The sequence below is a fragment of the Nicotiana attenuata genome, unplaced genomic scaffold (assembly GCF_001879085.1).
Source record: "Nicotiana attenuata strain UT unplaced genomic scaffold, NIATTr2, whole genome shotgun sequence".
Taxonomy (NCBI): Eukaryota; Viridiplantae; Streptophyta; class Magnoliopsida; order Solanales; family Solanaceae; genus Nicotiana; species Nicotiana attenuata.
The window spans coordinates 201883-216845 of NW_017671980.1; the positions used below are offsets into that span (position 1 = coordinate 201883).

General features: G+C 36.1%; 3 protein-coding genes across 3 annotated transcripts; 2 read left to right on the forward strand and 1 right to left on the reverse strand.

Annotated features, from left to right (window-relative positions):
* The first annotated feature begins 58 nt into the window (after positions 1-58).
* On the forward strand, positions 59-4907 carry LOC109211157 (protein ULTRAPETALA 1-like). The gene is made up of 3 exons (XM_019374657.1): positions 59-582; positions 2009-2330; positions 4495-4907. The coding sequence occupies exons 1-3, from the start codon at positions 408-410 to the stop codon at positions 4667-4669; spliced, it is 672 nt and encodes a 223-aa protein (XP_019230202.1). The 5' UTR covers positions 59-407; the 3' UTR covers positions 4670-4907.
* Positions 4908-5261: 354 nt separating this feature from the next.
* LOC109211155 lies at positions 5262-10098 on the reverse strand. Its single transcript, XM_019374654.1, has 3 exons — positions 8840-10098; positions 7209-7286; positions 5262-7006 (listed from the first exon to the last, which is right to left on the reverse strand). The coding sequence occupies exons 1-3, from the start codon at positions 9929-9931 to the stop codon at positions 5561-5563; spliced, it is 2616 nt and encodes an 871-aa protein (XP_019230199.1). The 5' UTR covers positions 9932-10098; the 3' UTR covers positions 5262-5560.
* Positions 10099-13345: 3247 nt separating this feature from the next.
* LOC109211149 lies at positions 13346-14714 on the forward strand. The gene is made up of 2 exons (XM_019374648.1): positions 13346-13705; positions 14404-14714. The coding sequence occupies exons 1-2, from the start codon at positions 13413-13415 to the stop codon at positions 14579-14581; spliced, it is 471 nt and encodes a 156-aa protein (XP_019230193.1). The 5' UTR covers positions 13346-13412; the 3' UTR covers positions 14582-14714.
* Positions 14715-14963: the final 249 nt, after the last annotated feature.

Genomic DNA, 14963 nt, shown 5'->3' on the forward strand with positions numbered 1-14963 from the left:
AACAATATAACTTCTCCCCCACTCCCCACCCCCACCCCCACCCCACCCCAAGCCTGACTCTTTGAACACACTCTCTTTCTCTCTATAAAACCCCCAAAGATCCTCCTTTTTCGAAGCTTAGGACACCAGATCTCTTAAAGATGGCTACTTGCTGAGGCGATTTCTCTCATCAGATACCCAAACGGTTTCTCGGTTCTTCCCCTTTTGTCTCTCTCCAATGCATTTTTACGTATAAACTCTCTCTGTATATCTATCGACAAAAGCTGACTCCAGCTGCAACGAACACTTGCATATTTGTCGTATTCGATCCCTTTCTTTTGATTTCTTATGCGAAAAAAGGTTCGATTTTTTATGTAAAAACTCGAAGTTTTGTTTTATTGCAATAACAGAGAGAGTTAGGGGACGATATGTTCAGTGAAGAAGAGTTGAGAGAGATAAGTGGAGTGAAGAGAGGAGATGATTACGTGGAAGTCATGTGTGGATGCACCAGCCACCGTTACGGTGATGCTGTTGCTAAACTTAGGGTTTTCTCCTCTGGTGAACTTGTAATCTCCTGCGATTGTACCCCTGGCTGCCCTGAAGGTTTTTACTTATATACTCGCCAATATTTTTTGTTTCTTCTTAAGAAATATGTTTGCGTCAAATGCATATTCTTGATTCTACCATAGCACCATGGGCTTACGATGGAATGTTGTTTCTGTGTTTTTTGAATTGACGCGTTGCTGTTTTTTTTCCAAAAAAACAATATTTCATGTATATGATAATTTTCTCGAGTGTGGGATGTTCTTTGTGATATATTCAACAATGACATTTGTTTGACTAATGAGCATTTTAAAGCAACTATTGTTTTCCATCTTTAGCAGTTCCATATTAATCGGTTTCATTCTGTTCGATCAGTCGAGATGGTTAGCTTGGGAGCTAATGGTATTTTATATTTAGAATTACGTTTGATACGCGACTCTTCTGTAGATGATTTGGTTGGTAAAAAGTGTGATCTTTGATGATGAGTTCTGTTTATATGGGTTTGGTGAAGTGATGTTTATTACCTCAACTCTTCATACGGCGTGCAATTTTTGTATTTCTGGTTGATATATTCTATTTAGGTGGCAGCAATCTCATAAATTTATCAAGCGATATTGGCTAAAGAAATAACCATGCGCAAAATTTTGTCCTATGACCTTTGCTAATTACTTTCTGGAAGGAGCGTTTACTGTGTGTACTGGTTTAGTTGAACACATGTAGCATGTGACAAGAGAGGGTTGCTCAAGTGGTAAGCACCCTTCACCTCCAACTAAAGGTTGTGCGTTCGAGTCACTAAGGGAGCAAAGGGGGAGCTCCTAGGGAGGGGTTTTAAAAAAAAGCCTGCAGCATGTGCATTCCCGAGCAAAATGGGATGGCTGTATGGATCTTCCTTATCCATGTGGCTCCATTTAAACCCGTCTAAGGGCATTTATGAATTCTGAGGATTATCATAAGTTAACTAGATTGCCCCTTAAGAAGCAACATTTCACAAGAGATATGAACTAATGTATACTTACTTCTCAATAGAGGCACTGTCTCTGTTTGGGAACAAGATACTTAGTTTCTTGATTAGTTTTGAACTTCTATTAAGTGCTAGCCGTAGAAGGGCTTTCAAGTTAACAATTAAGCTGGCATTCTTCACTCTAAATGTGGAATTTGTTTTTCCTGCGTATAAACTAGGTTGTCAGATTAGAAAGTTGAGTTCTTGGTAGAAATATAAGATCAATAATAGTGTAGCTTCTTGTGACGCATGTATTTTTCTGTATGTCACTTGATCATTATTCATTAGTATGTTCTTACCTATTGGAATGAATTTAATATTCTACCTTTTTTTTCTCGTCACTGAGTCATTTAGCAATGGTATAATTTGTAGTAATTCTTACCTCTTTGATTTTTATGAAACAGAAAATTAACCTGTTTTTATTACCTTATTTGATAGATATTTCCCATGTGTTGCTTCTAGTAAAAGTTGCTCTTTTGTGATTAGACAAGCTGACTCCAGCTGCATTTGAGAAGCATTCTGGAAGAGAGACTTCCAGGAAATGGAAGAATAATATTTGGATCATTGTTGATGGTGAGAAAGTTCCAGTGGTAAAGACTGCACTACTCAAATATTATAACCAATCTTCAAAGGCCAATGGATCACATAGATCTCAAAATGGGCGAGCTTGTCATCGCGATGAGTTTATCAGATGTACTGATTGCAACAAAGAACGCAGATTTCGTCTCCGCACAAATGAAGAATGCAGGAGCTACCATGATGCTTTGGCTAATCAGCATTGGAAGTGCTCTGATATTCCTTATGACAAGTATGTTCCCTTTTCATGCTTAATTTCTTTAATAGTGAGTATATTTTACATATGCAGGCTGTCGTTTTTCAATCTATTGCTCATACTCAAAAAGAAATTTCTTCTAATTGATCGTTCTGAATTTTGTAATGGCAATTTATAAGTAGGAGTCAGTTACTAGCAAGTGGGACGGTGAGAAGTATCGATATCCTGTTAAATTAACTTTGATGTCTTTAGCTCATACACAAATAAAATTACTTGCCTATTTCGATCATCTGATTTTGATCTGTGTTCAGCTTCGTGTAAGACTATTCAATTGTTAAAAATCAGTACATGAATATCTCTGATTCGAGATTGCTAGTTAGAATGGACATCATTTTGAATGCATTCCTTCTAAGCAAATGTTTGGCTCTGTGACATCATTATATTGCTTTTGGGGGAGGATTTTCTGACCAAAAAGGACATGCAAGCTCATTTGGAAATGTTGAAAATTATCTGATTTAGGCAAGGCAATTAAAAGAGTACCTCTTTACATCTCATTACTAAATTTAAGGGAATAATGATTCCTATGCAGCATGCTAGTATGAACGTAAAGAACTACGTATTTGGTCATGAACTTTTCACTCAATATATTCAAGACATTGCTTAAAACAAGTATTGTCCGGCATGCTTTGTGACAAAGGGTTTCTGATAGAAATATAAGTTCTGAATAATGAGAGACAAAATGTATGAATGTGGATTCTGAGTGTGCTGTGGGGTTCGTTCTTGGAAAAGTATAAGTAGCTGCAAGCATATAAAAAATGTTGGTATCAGAAAAGCGTGCACAAAATACAGAAGTACAATTCATCTGAAAGGTGTTGTGCAATGAGTGAGACAACTTGCAAGGTTTATTAGAATATGTTGGATTAATAATACTCTGTCAGAAACCGAGATTTTTGTGCAATCAGAAGACTACAATTAGCATTGTGCTTGCTCTCAAGATGTATGGTCGGATCCATGATCAAGGCTTAAATGGTGGAAAGCGTTGGAGTTTAGTTATGTATGTGATGCTCCAAAAATGAATGAGTAGCTAATTCACAAAAGATGTTACATATAGGAAAATGTCATAGTACTTTCTTTGATACTAGGAGATATCAAATAATTTCTTACCCCCCCTCCCCCCCCCCACCACACACGCACACAAACTTTGATGGAAAGGAAGTCCTTCCTCCTATCTCCAAGAGAAGATGTGTTGATGGCCTACACTATCAGAAGACAGGTAGAGGATAAGCAGGAAGTTAAGGTTGACCAGACTATGTTTTTACTTGAGTAGAGCAGATATCAAGTTATTCCGGAAGTGATGTCTAGAATTTATCAAATTATTACCATTGTTGTGATTATGTGCTCCTGATATCTGTGATATTCACGGTTCAGGCAGTTTAGATTGAGCTCCATTCTATCAAAAGTTTCAAGTTAATGGACATGGTATAGACAAGGAAATAATACTGTTTCCTATGTGACTTGGAAATTCGAAATGCAATATTATGAACGTGGTTGTAATTCTGTCATTCAATTGGACCTACTCTGCCGGAGGTGCCATGCCATCTGTTTTTGTTCGTTTATACTAATGAAGCCTATCCACGCTGCTGAATAGGCGAGGAACATCTCGTTGATATGTCCAATCTGCTTAGTTATCATTCTCTATAGTCTGATTTCTTGCTTTTGTTGCTGACTTTGTTTTGGACTGAGTGGGCAGAAAGCTTTCTCTAATACTTAACATGCCATTTTTGGTGATACTGTGTAGTTGTGAACCACCAAATAAGTTTCTGTTTTCTCCAGGAAGAGATTATATTTACCACTTAGTTTTACTTGATGCATCACTCAATTTTCCAAGTTAGTAATGTGCAGTTTGATTTGAGAATTGGAGCCTTTCTCCCTTCTTCTATCATTTTCCCCTTTTCTTTTGGAGTTTGCAGTTTTGGGAGGGGTAATTCTATCCGAGGCCAATTACCAAAATCTGTACACTGTCCAATTAACACTAAAGTTTCTATAATGTGGCTATATTTAGCGAAGACAGACTCTACCTGCCTGGTTTTCCTTTATGATGTGTACTATATTTATCATCCCTTTAACAATACCATGTCCATGATCAATGTAACTTGTATTCATTCTGGACATATTTGTTTGTTGTCTTCTTGTGTTTTAGAGTTTCATGTGATGATGATGAAGAACGAGCAAGCCGTAGGGTGTACAGGGGATGTTCGCGTTCTCCAACGTGTAGAGGATGCACTTCCTGTGTGTGTTTTGGATGTGAAATATGCCGTTTCTCAGACTGCAGTTGCCAGACTTGCATTGATTTCACAAGGAATGCAAAAGCTTGATTTCACCCCTTAACTTCTTTTGTCATACTTGAATACTTATTTCAATTTAAATGGGTATGTTTTTCCCCATCATTAATCCATTTTAACCCCTGTACATGTTTACACTATGTTTTTGCTGAGATTCTCTTTCAGGGATTTAATGAAAATTTACAATTACAGTCAAAGGCTTTATCTTTTCCTATGTAGTATTCGTTTGTATGGTTCAGACAGATCATTTAAATCTCCATACTTTACAACATAACCAGCTGCTGTGAGAAACAATGTGTATTCGATATGAACATTGTTCATGGAAAATCCTTTTTCCTGTTTTGATGAGCAAAAGATATTTTCTGAAAAATATATGAATATTAAAGATAAATAACATTAGCTAATTCGAGAGGGAATGCTAGACGTATCTCTCAAATAAAAACCTCATTGCCACCAAGCATGAGGTAATGCTAGATGTTCCAACCAGGATAAAAGATCCCATTGAAGCATGTAATAATCCCATGCATATTGTATGGACATATGGTCGCACAAATTGCATTGTATCATAAATAGCCACCCCAGGTATTACCCAACCCCAAGGAGAGTTATAAACAAATCTCGATACTGAGATATACCATAAGATCAATAAGTTGATTCAAAATCTAGCATTTTGATGATTAAACCAATCACTTAGTCCTAAGAGCAAAACTGGAAGAACAAATTACCTAAAGAAAGGGTCGTATAAGCAGACATTTGGAACTTTGGGACAAAAAATAAAAAACCTATAATGCAAACTAAAACAGTAACTAGCACTATACACACCCAGACCTATGAGGGAATGGGAAAAAAATCTGGAAATTAGCTGCTATATGTAGAACCAAAGTTAGTGCTAATTTTCTCCACGGAAGCACTTTGTTTTCACCTTCAATAACGTCGCGCCCTCCCTCTCCCTCTCCCACGGCCAAACCGGCCACCACCACCCCGACCATTTCCTCTCCAGCCACCACCAAAATGATTGCCTTGATTGAAGTTCGGACAACCATTAGTATTGCCTGGAACAATAGCAGGTGGATGTGAATTGTTGTTGTCTCCTGTTTCTGGTCCATTCACGGGAACTGCAGCAGGTTGTTGTGAATTGCTGCTGTCTCCTGTTTGTGGTCCAAAACCACCATTACCCTGAAAATTCGCATTCCAGCCACCAACAAAATGATTGCTTTGATTGAAGTTCAGAGAACTGTTAATAGCAGGAACTGCAGCAGGTTGTTGTGAATTGCTGTTGTCTCCTGTTTGTGGTCCAAAACTACCACCACCCTGAAAATTTGCATTCCAGCCACCACCAAAATTATTGCCTTGATTGAAGTTCAGAGAACTGTTAATAGCAGGAACTGCAGCTGGTGGATGTGAATTGTTGTTGGCTCCTGCTTGTGGTACGTTAACTGGTATCTGACCTCCCATGTTGAAAGGTAAATGTGCCAATTGGCCTGGTAAGCCCCCCAAAGCAAATGGTGGTTGATTGAAACCATTTTGTCCCAATGCCGGCCAAGGTGCAAACGCTTGCCCTGTGCCAAAATCTGGCTGTAAAAACGGCAAGATAAAGTTATGAGGAGGTCCTGGATTGAATTGCTGTTGTAAAGGTACTCCATTAGGCAAAGGCATTTGAAACATTTGCTGAGGATGACATTGTTGTTGCCATGGCATGCCAATTGTTGGCAAAGTATTAGGTAAGCCCATATTCCCGGGCTGCTGATTTGGGATTATATTAGTCCAAACTCCACTTGAAGGCGCTGCAAAAGCAGGGGCCTGTTGCGGATGATGAAATGAAGGAACTAAGTCAGTCCTATTGCCTGACCTCTGTCCTTGGGAAGAACCAGTAACAGGTGGGATGAGATTTTGACTTTGCTCGACTGGTGGCTTCATAGCTTGCTCACATTTCGAGTTCTGAGATCGATTTCTGAATTTCTTTTTGTCCTTCTTCTTGTTTCCAACTTTCTCGTCATTTGTGCCCCTCTTTTTCATTTTCAGTATTCTCTTGTACTCAGCCTCCTTCTCATCATCTGAAAATTCTTCATCCGCGGACACCTCTTCATCATTTTCACCAGATGCATCATACCCTTTCTTGTAAAGACTTCCATCGTTAAGGACATGATTTGCAAATTCCGGGACAAAAGAGATCAAAGTGCCTTGGTTGATTTCAGCGGGGACTTCGCTCTCACTATTGTATCTTACAATGTAGTAGGGGTTCTTGACAGGCCCAAAAATCTCGTCCACTATACCCAGTGGGGATCTGCTTTCTGTTATCCAAAGAATAGAACCATCACTAAGAGGATTATGCTTCTCCACCCCTTCTACAACAACTTGGGCACCAAGAATCTGTATTGAACCACATAGAGATCAAATAAACATTTGAATTAAGAATCTAAAATTATATACAAGCAAGCAGTGTCTGTGCTTGTTCTTTTTTATTTGGGGGGGGGGGGGGGGTCTTTTTCATTTTTGGCCCATCTGATTATGTATATTATATGTATATTTATACTTAATATACAAAACATAGCTATTTTTTTTTTGGTCTTACCGCTGAAACAACTCCAACAGGCAGGGTCTGGTGATGCGGTAGCAAAGTTGCATTCACTATCGGAACCGGGGGAAGAACCTGCAAATGCATGATTAACAAATGACTTAATATTTGCATGCCAAAATGATCATTTGTGAAACAAACCCATATTATTATTCTGAGCTGCCAATTCGTTTTTTTGTTTGGAAGACACATTTCTTTAAGACTCTGTGTTATTATGTCTTCAACTGGATGACCAAGTGAGCAAACATAGAGTGATAGTGTCATGTCAATAACATGCAAAACACTAAACAAGTCTACCAGACGATGACAATTAAGTCGACGGATGCAAGTCAGAGTTTACTGAAATGATTTATTCAGTACTTACACTTAAAAAAAACTGACTTTACCAACCCCCCACCCCAAGCTCTTTCTCCCTAGTTCCTATCTTCTGTCTCCTCTCCTCATTTCATTTGCCGTCTCTGATTTTCTTCATACCTAGGTTCTTTCTTTCTATCCGGACCTATAATGTATGCGCAGAATCCTCTAAATATCACAACTTATACCCGAGGGAACTGAAGGATGCAGCTTATGCAGAAAAGATCTATCACTACTGAACAAGTCTAAGCACTATCAAAATTCTATATGTAAAAGTAGAAGGAAAATTACAATCAGACAAACAATAGCGGTCAGCAATAAGTCACAAGCTAACCTCCAGGTCAAAGTACACTACACTGTAAATGAAACATACTTGCGTCAATACCACCAAAAAGAAACTTTAACTTGATGATGATAACCAGAGGCGGAGCCAGAATTTAAAGTTACTGGGTTCAAAATTCTAGTTCTTTTAAGTTACTGGGTTCTAAATTAAGAATCTATACATATTCAATAAATTTCTTAAGACAAATATAGGGGTTAGACCAAAGTTACTGGGTTCGGCCGAACCCGTAACATGTACTGTGGCTCCGCCCCTGATGATAACCACTAGATAAGCCTAAAAACTACTCATTTAAGCCATTCTTCACTTTCTGTATAGCCAAATACTGGGACTTGTATGCCTAATCCAGAACATATGTTAACCTCTCGATATGACGAGATGCAAAAACTAATCAGTCAAGCCCTTTTCCACTTTCTTTTCAGGCAAAAAAGTCAGACTGATATGCCTAATCCGGAACATATGGGACTGATGAAATGTGTTCAAATGAAACAAAATAGATATAGAGGATTCATTATCCAACCCCAAAATAGATCTGCAGCATGTATCCATGGTCTGAGGACTTCGTTTTTGCTTCTTTTTGTTTCCGGTTTTTCCCCCTTTTTGTTGTTTCTGTAAATATAAACCTCAAAGGGCTGACGACTATAACCAAGTAAAGTGTGTCTAGAACAGAGTTATTAGCTTAGCGGCTTACAACAACAAACCAAGTGTAACCCCACTAGTGGGGTCTGGGGAGGGTAGAGTGTACGCATACCTTACCCCTACCTTCTTCCTTAAGAAGGTAGAGAGGCTGTTTCCACTAAAAAAAAAATTGTTTAGCCAAGATTCGATAAACCACTTTTTATAATTCAAATGTCCAACATGGTACATATTGTATAGAACAGCGTAATGCAACATTATATCCATATGAATATGATGTTAGAGATGTAATCGTTACCGGAAGCTCGTTCTTAGACCTGATGGGTCCTTTAACACCTGAATCCTCCTCCTCATCTTCGCTCCAAGCAACCATCTCATCTACATCTACATCAGATGTTTGTATCTCACCTTCTTCCAATTCCATCGCCCCTTTGATTCCCCATCCCTTTCTATCCTCTCTTCTTTTTCCTCCCTCATCACTACTCGTGAACTCGGACAACGATGAACAAGATGAACTCTCTATATCAGACTCAGAATCACTATCACCACCTTTTGACACATCACTCTTTCCTGTGTTTTTCTTCTCACTTGTCACATTTTTTTCCTCATCCCTACTAATATTTTCACTCTCCCTAACAATATCACTACCACTACTATTTATACTAACTTTACCCATCTTCTCAATTACCCCCATTTTACTCTTTTCAAGATTCAAATAATTCAATTTTTCACAACCCTCTACATCCCCTTCCTTTTCAACTTCAATTTTCCCACAAATACCATCAATACCCACATCACCATCTCCGTCAACAGCGTCAAAAACTTCAACTTCCTTACAAATTCCACTAATACCCACCTCATTATCCCTGTCAACAGTGTCAAAAAAGTCAGCTTTCTCACAATTTCCACCAATACCCACCTCATTATCCCTTACAACGGCGCCAGAAACTTTAACTTTCTCAGAAATTCCACCAATAACCACCTTATCATTTCTGTCAAAAACTTCAACTTCCTCACAAATCCCACCAATACCCACCTCATTTTCTCTGTCAATGGCGTCAAAAATTTCAACCTTTTCACAAATTTCACCAACACCCACCTCATTACATCCATTAACAGTGCCAAAAACAGCTTCTTCATTACAAACCTCAAATGGGTCTTGTTTCACATCAGCCATACTATCTACTGTGGGGCTCTCAGCAAGAAAATCCTTTAAGGAATCAAAATCAAGAAAAGAATCAGCAAAAGAGCAAGAGAACTCGTCTAGGTCAGGGGTAAATATGTCAAATGGGTCAGTTTCCTGCTTAAGCTCTGAAGAAGTTTGATTCTTGATGTCTTGTTCAAGGTCATTATTACCTATTATGGGATCATTATGCAAAAAACCCACCATGTTTAAGGAATATAATTAGGGTTCTTAAAAGAGATTTCATAATAGTTTTAGGAGAGAAAATGTGGGTTTATATATACGGATATGTAGAGTAACGTACGGATTTTGAACTGAGGCATTGCTCGCGGCAAAAGCCGGTTCTTAAACCCTAGGGTTTAAGGGTTCGGAATATTTTAGAAGGCTAAAAGTTTCTTTCTGGAAAATAAAAGAAGAAAAGGCCACAGTATAAATGGACTCTACTTAGGTACATCGGGCTTGGGCTTATAAGCTCTTTACTCATCACAACAACATAAAAGACGTCTCGAGCCTTGACTAAATCCAAAAAAAAAAAAAGGAAACTTTATTTGACTACCGGACATAAATAATTTGATCGTAGTGATCTTTAAAGGGGGTTTGACACAGTTACCCACAAAAATAAAACTATATATCCTTGTCTACCCATTTATTTTTCTACCCATAAGCTAATTACATTTCCTACCCATAGTAGTTTTTGGTAGGAATTTTTTCTTTATTTTTCCAATTCTTTTTTATTTCTATGATTCTTTTCTTTTTTTCCTTTTTTTATTTCTTTTCTCCTTTTCTTTTTTCTCATTTTCTTCCTAGTTTTTTCTTTTTTCTCTTTTATTCATTTATTTTTGCCTAAATCGTATTATTGTTATCTTTATCATAACTTATTTCACACTCAAATTTGACTCCTTCTTTACTTTTTTTTTCCTTATTTCTTGTTCCTTTTCTAATTTCACATGATTGCCATGCAAACCTTGATCTCCCTCCCTACAAATATCAGTACATACTCTACCATTAGCAGTAACACCAACCAGTGATGGAGCAAGAAAACATAATCTACGGCCACTAAATCTCCATATATACTAGTTAGAATAGAAATGATAATAAAATATTAAAAAATACAGTAAAAATATAAGTAGCAAAAAAGACTTCTAGTACCATATGTTACCAATATGGTATACATGTATACCAACAGAGTATATGATTGCTCTAGAATATTGCTACAACTATCTGTGACTATACTACTATACCAAAACATTAAAGGATACAATAAAAGTATGAGAAAATTACATGCTCGCATTGCAAGCTAAATATCCGCAAAGCAACTTGCTCATTCCATATACGAACAGGGTATATAGTTGTATGGGTCGTTCCAACAATTGCCCATAATTATTAAAAACTAGTACATAATCTATATCCATCAGCACAAAAAAATTCCAGCACTGCAAATCACGTTCATATAAATAATTTCAGAATAGAATTCACTTAAAAATGTAGCCAAGACAACCAAAAAAAATGTTCAAACTACCATATGATACCAATATGGTATATAACTATACCAACATGGTATACAGTTTTACTGGTTAATTCCCTGCAACTATATGACTATACTACTATTACATAACACACATGCATAAAGAGAAAAATAAAAAAAATAGTGCACCACATATTAATATAATAAGTATTTCAAGATATTGTACTATATTACTATTATTAAAAGAAAATCAAATATTGTACTAATAAATGCAGCTAATACAACCAAAAAATAATTCAACTAGCATGTGATACCAATATAGTATATAGCTATACTAATAGGGTATATAGTTTGAATGAATTGGTATATTTGTATACTATTTGAGTATACAATACAAATTCGTCTTCTTCTCTTGTTCAACTATATTTCAACCCAAACTTCTAAACCTGCCAACAAGTCATATACCACTACTCAAACTTATTCCAACCTTCAGAACACTCAAAACAACATCAAAATATTAGATCACCTTCGAATTCAAGCCTAAGGATTCCAAAACCTCCGAATTTCGCAAACGATGTAAAAACCTATCAAACCTTATCCGAATGACCTGAAATTTTGCACACACATCACAAATGACACAACGGACCTACTCCAATTTCCGAAAATCTAATACGACCTCGATATCAAGATTTCCACTATCGACCGGAAAACGCCAAATTTCTAATTTCTCCAATTCAAGCCTAAATCTACCACGGACCTCCAAAATACATTCCGAACACGCTCATAAGTCAAAATTTGTGATTATATAAATAACTTCACAAATTGGTAGCAAATTGAAATCTAAGAAATTTTTATTCATTTTTTATAGATCTTTCTTTCTTAACTTTTTTTCTGGGACAAATGATAAAGATAGGAGAGGGAGGTAGATAGATCAAATGTCTTATGAAAAAATATAGGGACATTGACAAAAGAAAGAGAAAGAGCGGAGAAAAGGATAGGAGAAAAAGAGAAAAGGAGGAGAAAAGTTAGCTTTAACAAGCCACAATAGGAAGAAGGATTAACGGGTAATTACTTTTAGTTGCATAGGTACATATTGTAATTATTTATAGAATAGGTAAAGGCGGGTAATTTTTTTGGGTAGAATAGGCATATAGCATAATTTGCTCATCTTGAAAGGGGGGATTTGCAGCGGTACCCATTTTTTATGCCACCTTTTAACCTATACCCTGTTTTTAAAAATTATTGATTTCGTAACCAACTAACAGAAAATCCGTATTAATATGACCATTATACCTCTTCCAAAACATATAAAAGTGCGTCTCTCCTCCGTATTCACATATTCAAATTACAGATCTCCTCCGTATCTCCTCCATCAGTCAGTTCCTCCTGAGAACGCGTCTCGTATTCAAATTCCATATTCAAATTCAAATTCAAATACATTGTAAGTATTCAAATTCATCTCCAGAATTCAAAATAGTTTTTGAATTTTATGTTTTCTGGTTGTTTGACGAATTTCAGTGAAGGAATATAAATTCCATATTCAAATCAAATTCATCTCCAGAATTCAAAATGTTTTCTGATTAATTCACTGAATTCTAATTTAATGTGATATGTTAGTAACATATTGCACTAAAAAAACTTCGGCCTAACAGCTGAAGTTTTTTATTTTTTACTTAAAAACTTCAGAGGGAGCCTAAAAAAACTTCGGCCTAACAGCTGAAGTTTTTTATTTATTACTTAAAAATTTCAGAAGGAGCCTGAAATTTTTCTCCTACACTGGCTAAATTAAAAAATCATATTGCACTAAAAAAACTTCGGCTAACAGCTGAAGTTTTTTATTTATTACTGAAAAACTTCAGCATATTTTCCACATACACTGGCTAAATTAAAAAATCATATTGCACTAAAAAACTTCGGCCTAACAGTTGAAGTTTTTTATTTATTACTTAAAAACCTCAGCAGGAGGCTGAAGTTTTCCACATACACTGGCTAAATTAAAAAAATGATATTGCACTAAAAAACTTCGGCCAAGCAGCTGAAGTTTTTTTGTTATTACTCAAAAACTTCAGCAGGAGGCTGAAGTTTTCCACATACACTGGCTAAATTAAAAAATCNTTCCGTTTATCTCCATTTCTTGCCTCCCATTTCTCTATAAAAGCATACACAGACCACAACAGTAGGGAAAAAAAGAAGAAAAAAGTTTGCTAATTATTTCAAAAGAAGATGATATTGGGGAAGATGGGACGACGTCCTTCAATGAATAGGACGACAAGCATGACAGGGATAGCCGTTGATGTAGTGAACGCCGGAGAACCAGAACCGTCTGATGTTGTTGATGAGTTTAAAGTCAATGGATACGATCATAACAATCAAAATTCCATAGCCATAGTCTTGCCGAAATACCACCAGAGAAGTTCAAGTGTAGGTTTTCAGATAGAAGAGACGGCTCATTTCTTGAAAACCTGTGGCCTTTGTAATCGTCGTTTAGCACCTGGTCGAGATATCTACATGTACAGGTAAACACACACGAATTTAACAGCGTAAAGAATTTTTATACTATCAACGTATTTTAATATCTGTTGCAACATGTAACATGCCATATTTTTTAGGTTAATAATTTCACTTTTTACGAATATTTACTATATTTACTGTAGTATATTTTTAGCTGAACCGATAGTATTTAAAAAATCTTTTACACCGTCAATATATAGAAGTTAAAGTCCACATGTGCATATACTTCCCTTTTGTGCTTCTTCTTGATAACAAGTTCTCAGTCAGCTAGCAATTAGAAGGCATGAATTTTTTAAAGCAATTTGAGTAGGCGATTGGACATAAAAATTAGTATAATTTTTGGAAAAAATAGTATTTGGAGTTAAGAAAATGATATTTCGAATTTGAAATTATGTTTGGACATGTATTTCACCTGAAAAATGTTACAGTTTTATGAGTAGGAAAATAAGAATTTCTGAAATTTTGAACTGAGATAACCAGAATAAGTGAAAAGAAAAAGAGATTTCTATTTTCGGAAGACTTGTTGTATTATTGGTCAATTAGTTTATTGCATTATGAACTATCAATGTGTCTTTTTATAAATTTTGTGGGGCAACAATTATTGACATATGAAACCACAGAAAAATAAAATATATTACTCATTCATATTAAACCTTTTAGATTAATCAAATTGTTGACTAATATAGATCTTGTATGTGAACAGGGGAGATACTGCATTTTGTAGTATGGAGTGTAGGGAACAACAAATGAAAAAAGACGAAAGAAAGGAGAAATTAAAGCTTATCCTTTCAAAGAAGACTGAAAACCATCACAACCACTCAGAATTGCATTCTGCTAACTCTGAAACTTCTGGCAAGAGTGAAAGTATTGCAGCGGCCTGAAGGAAAAAGAAATATAGTTAATTAAAGAAGAAAAAAAGGAGAAGAGAACCACGTGTATTAACTTACTATATATTAGCCTAAATAATTTTTATAGTATCAGTATAATTCAAAATGCGAGGATCATATTTAATTACCCTGCATCTCAGGAAAGGTTGGTTTGATAACCATTTCGTAGAATTTGAATTGATAAATGTTCAAATTCTAATAGTTGTTGCTTGAGTTTTTCTAGATTTAGTTAGAGTTAAATTTGTTCAGAATTTATGTCCGCCTTAAAAAATGACTATTGATTAGTATATTTCAAATAGTAGCTAAATATTCATAGGCCATGCCAAAATCGACCATCCCACCTATTTCATAGAGGTAGCAACTCTAAAGGACTGTT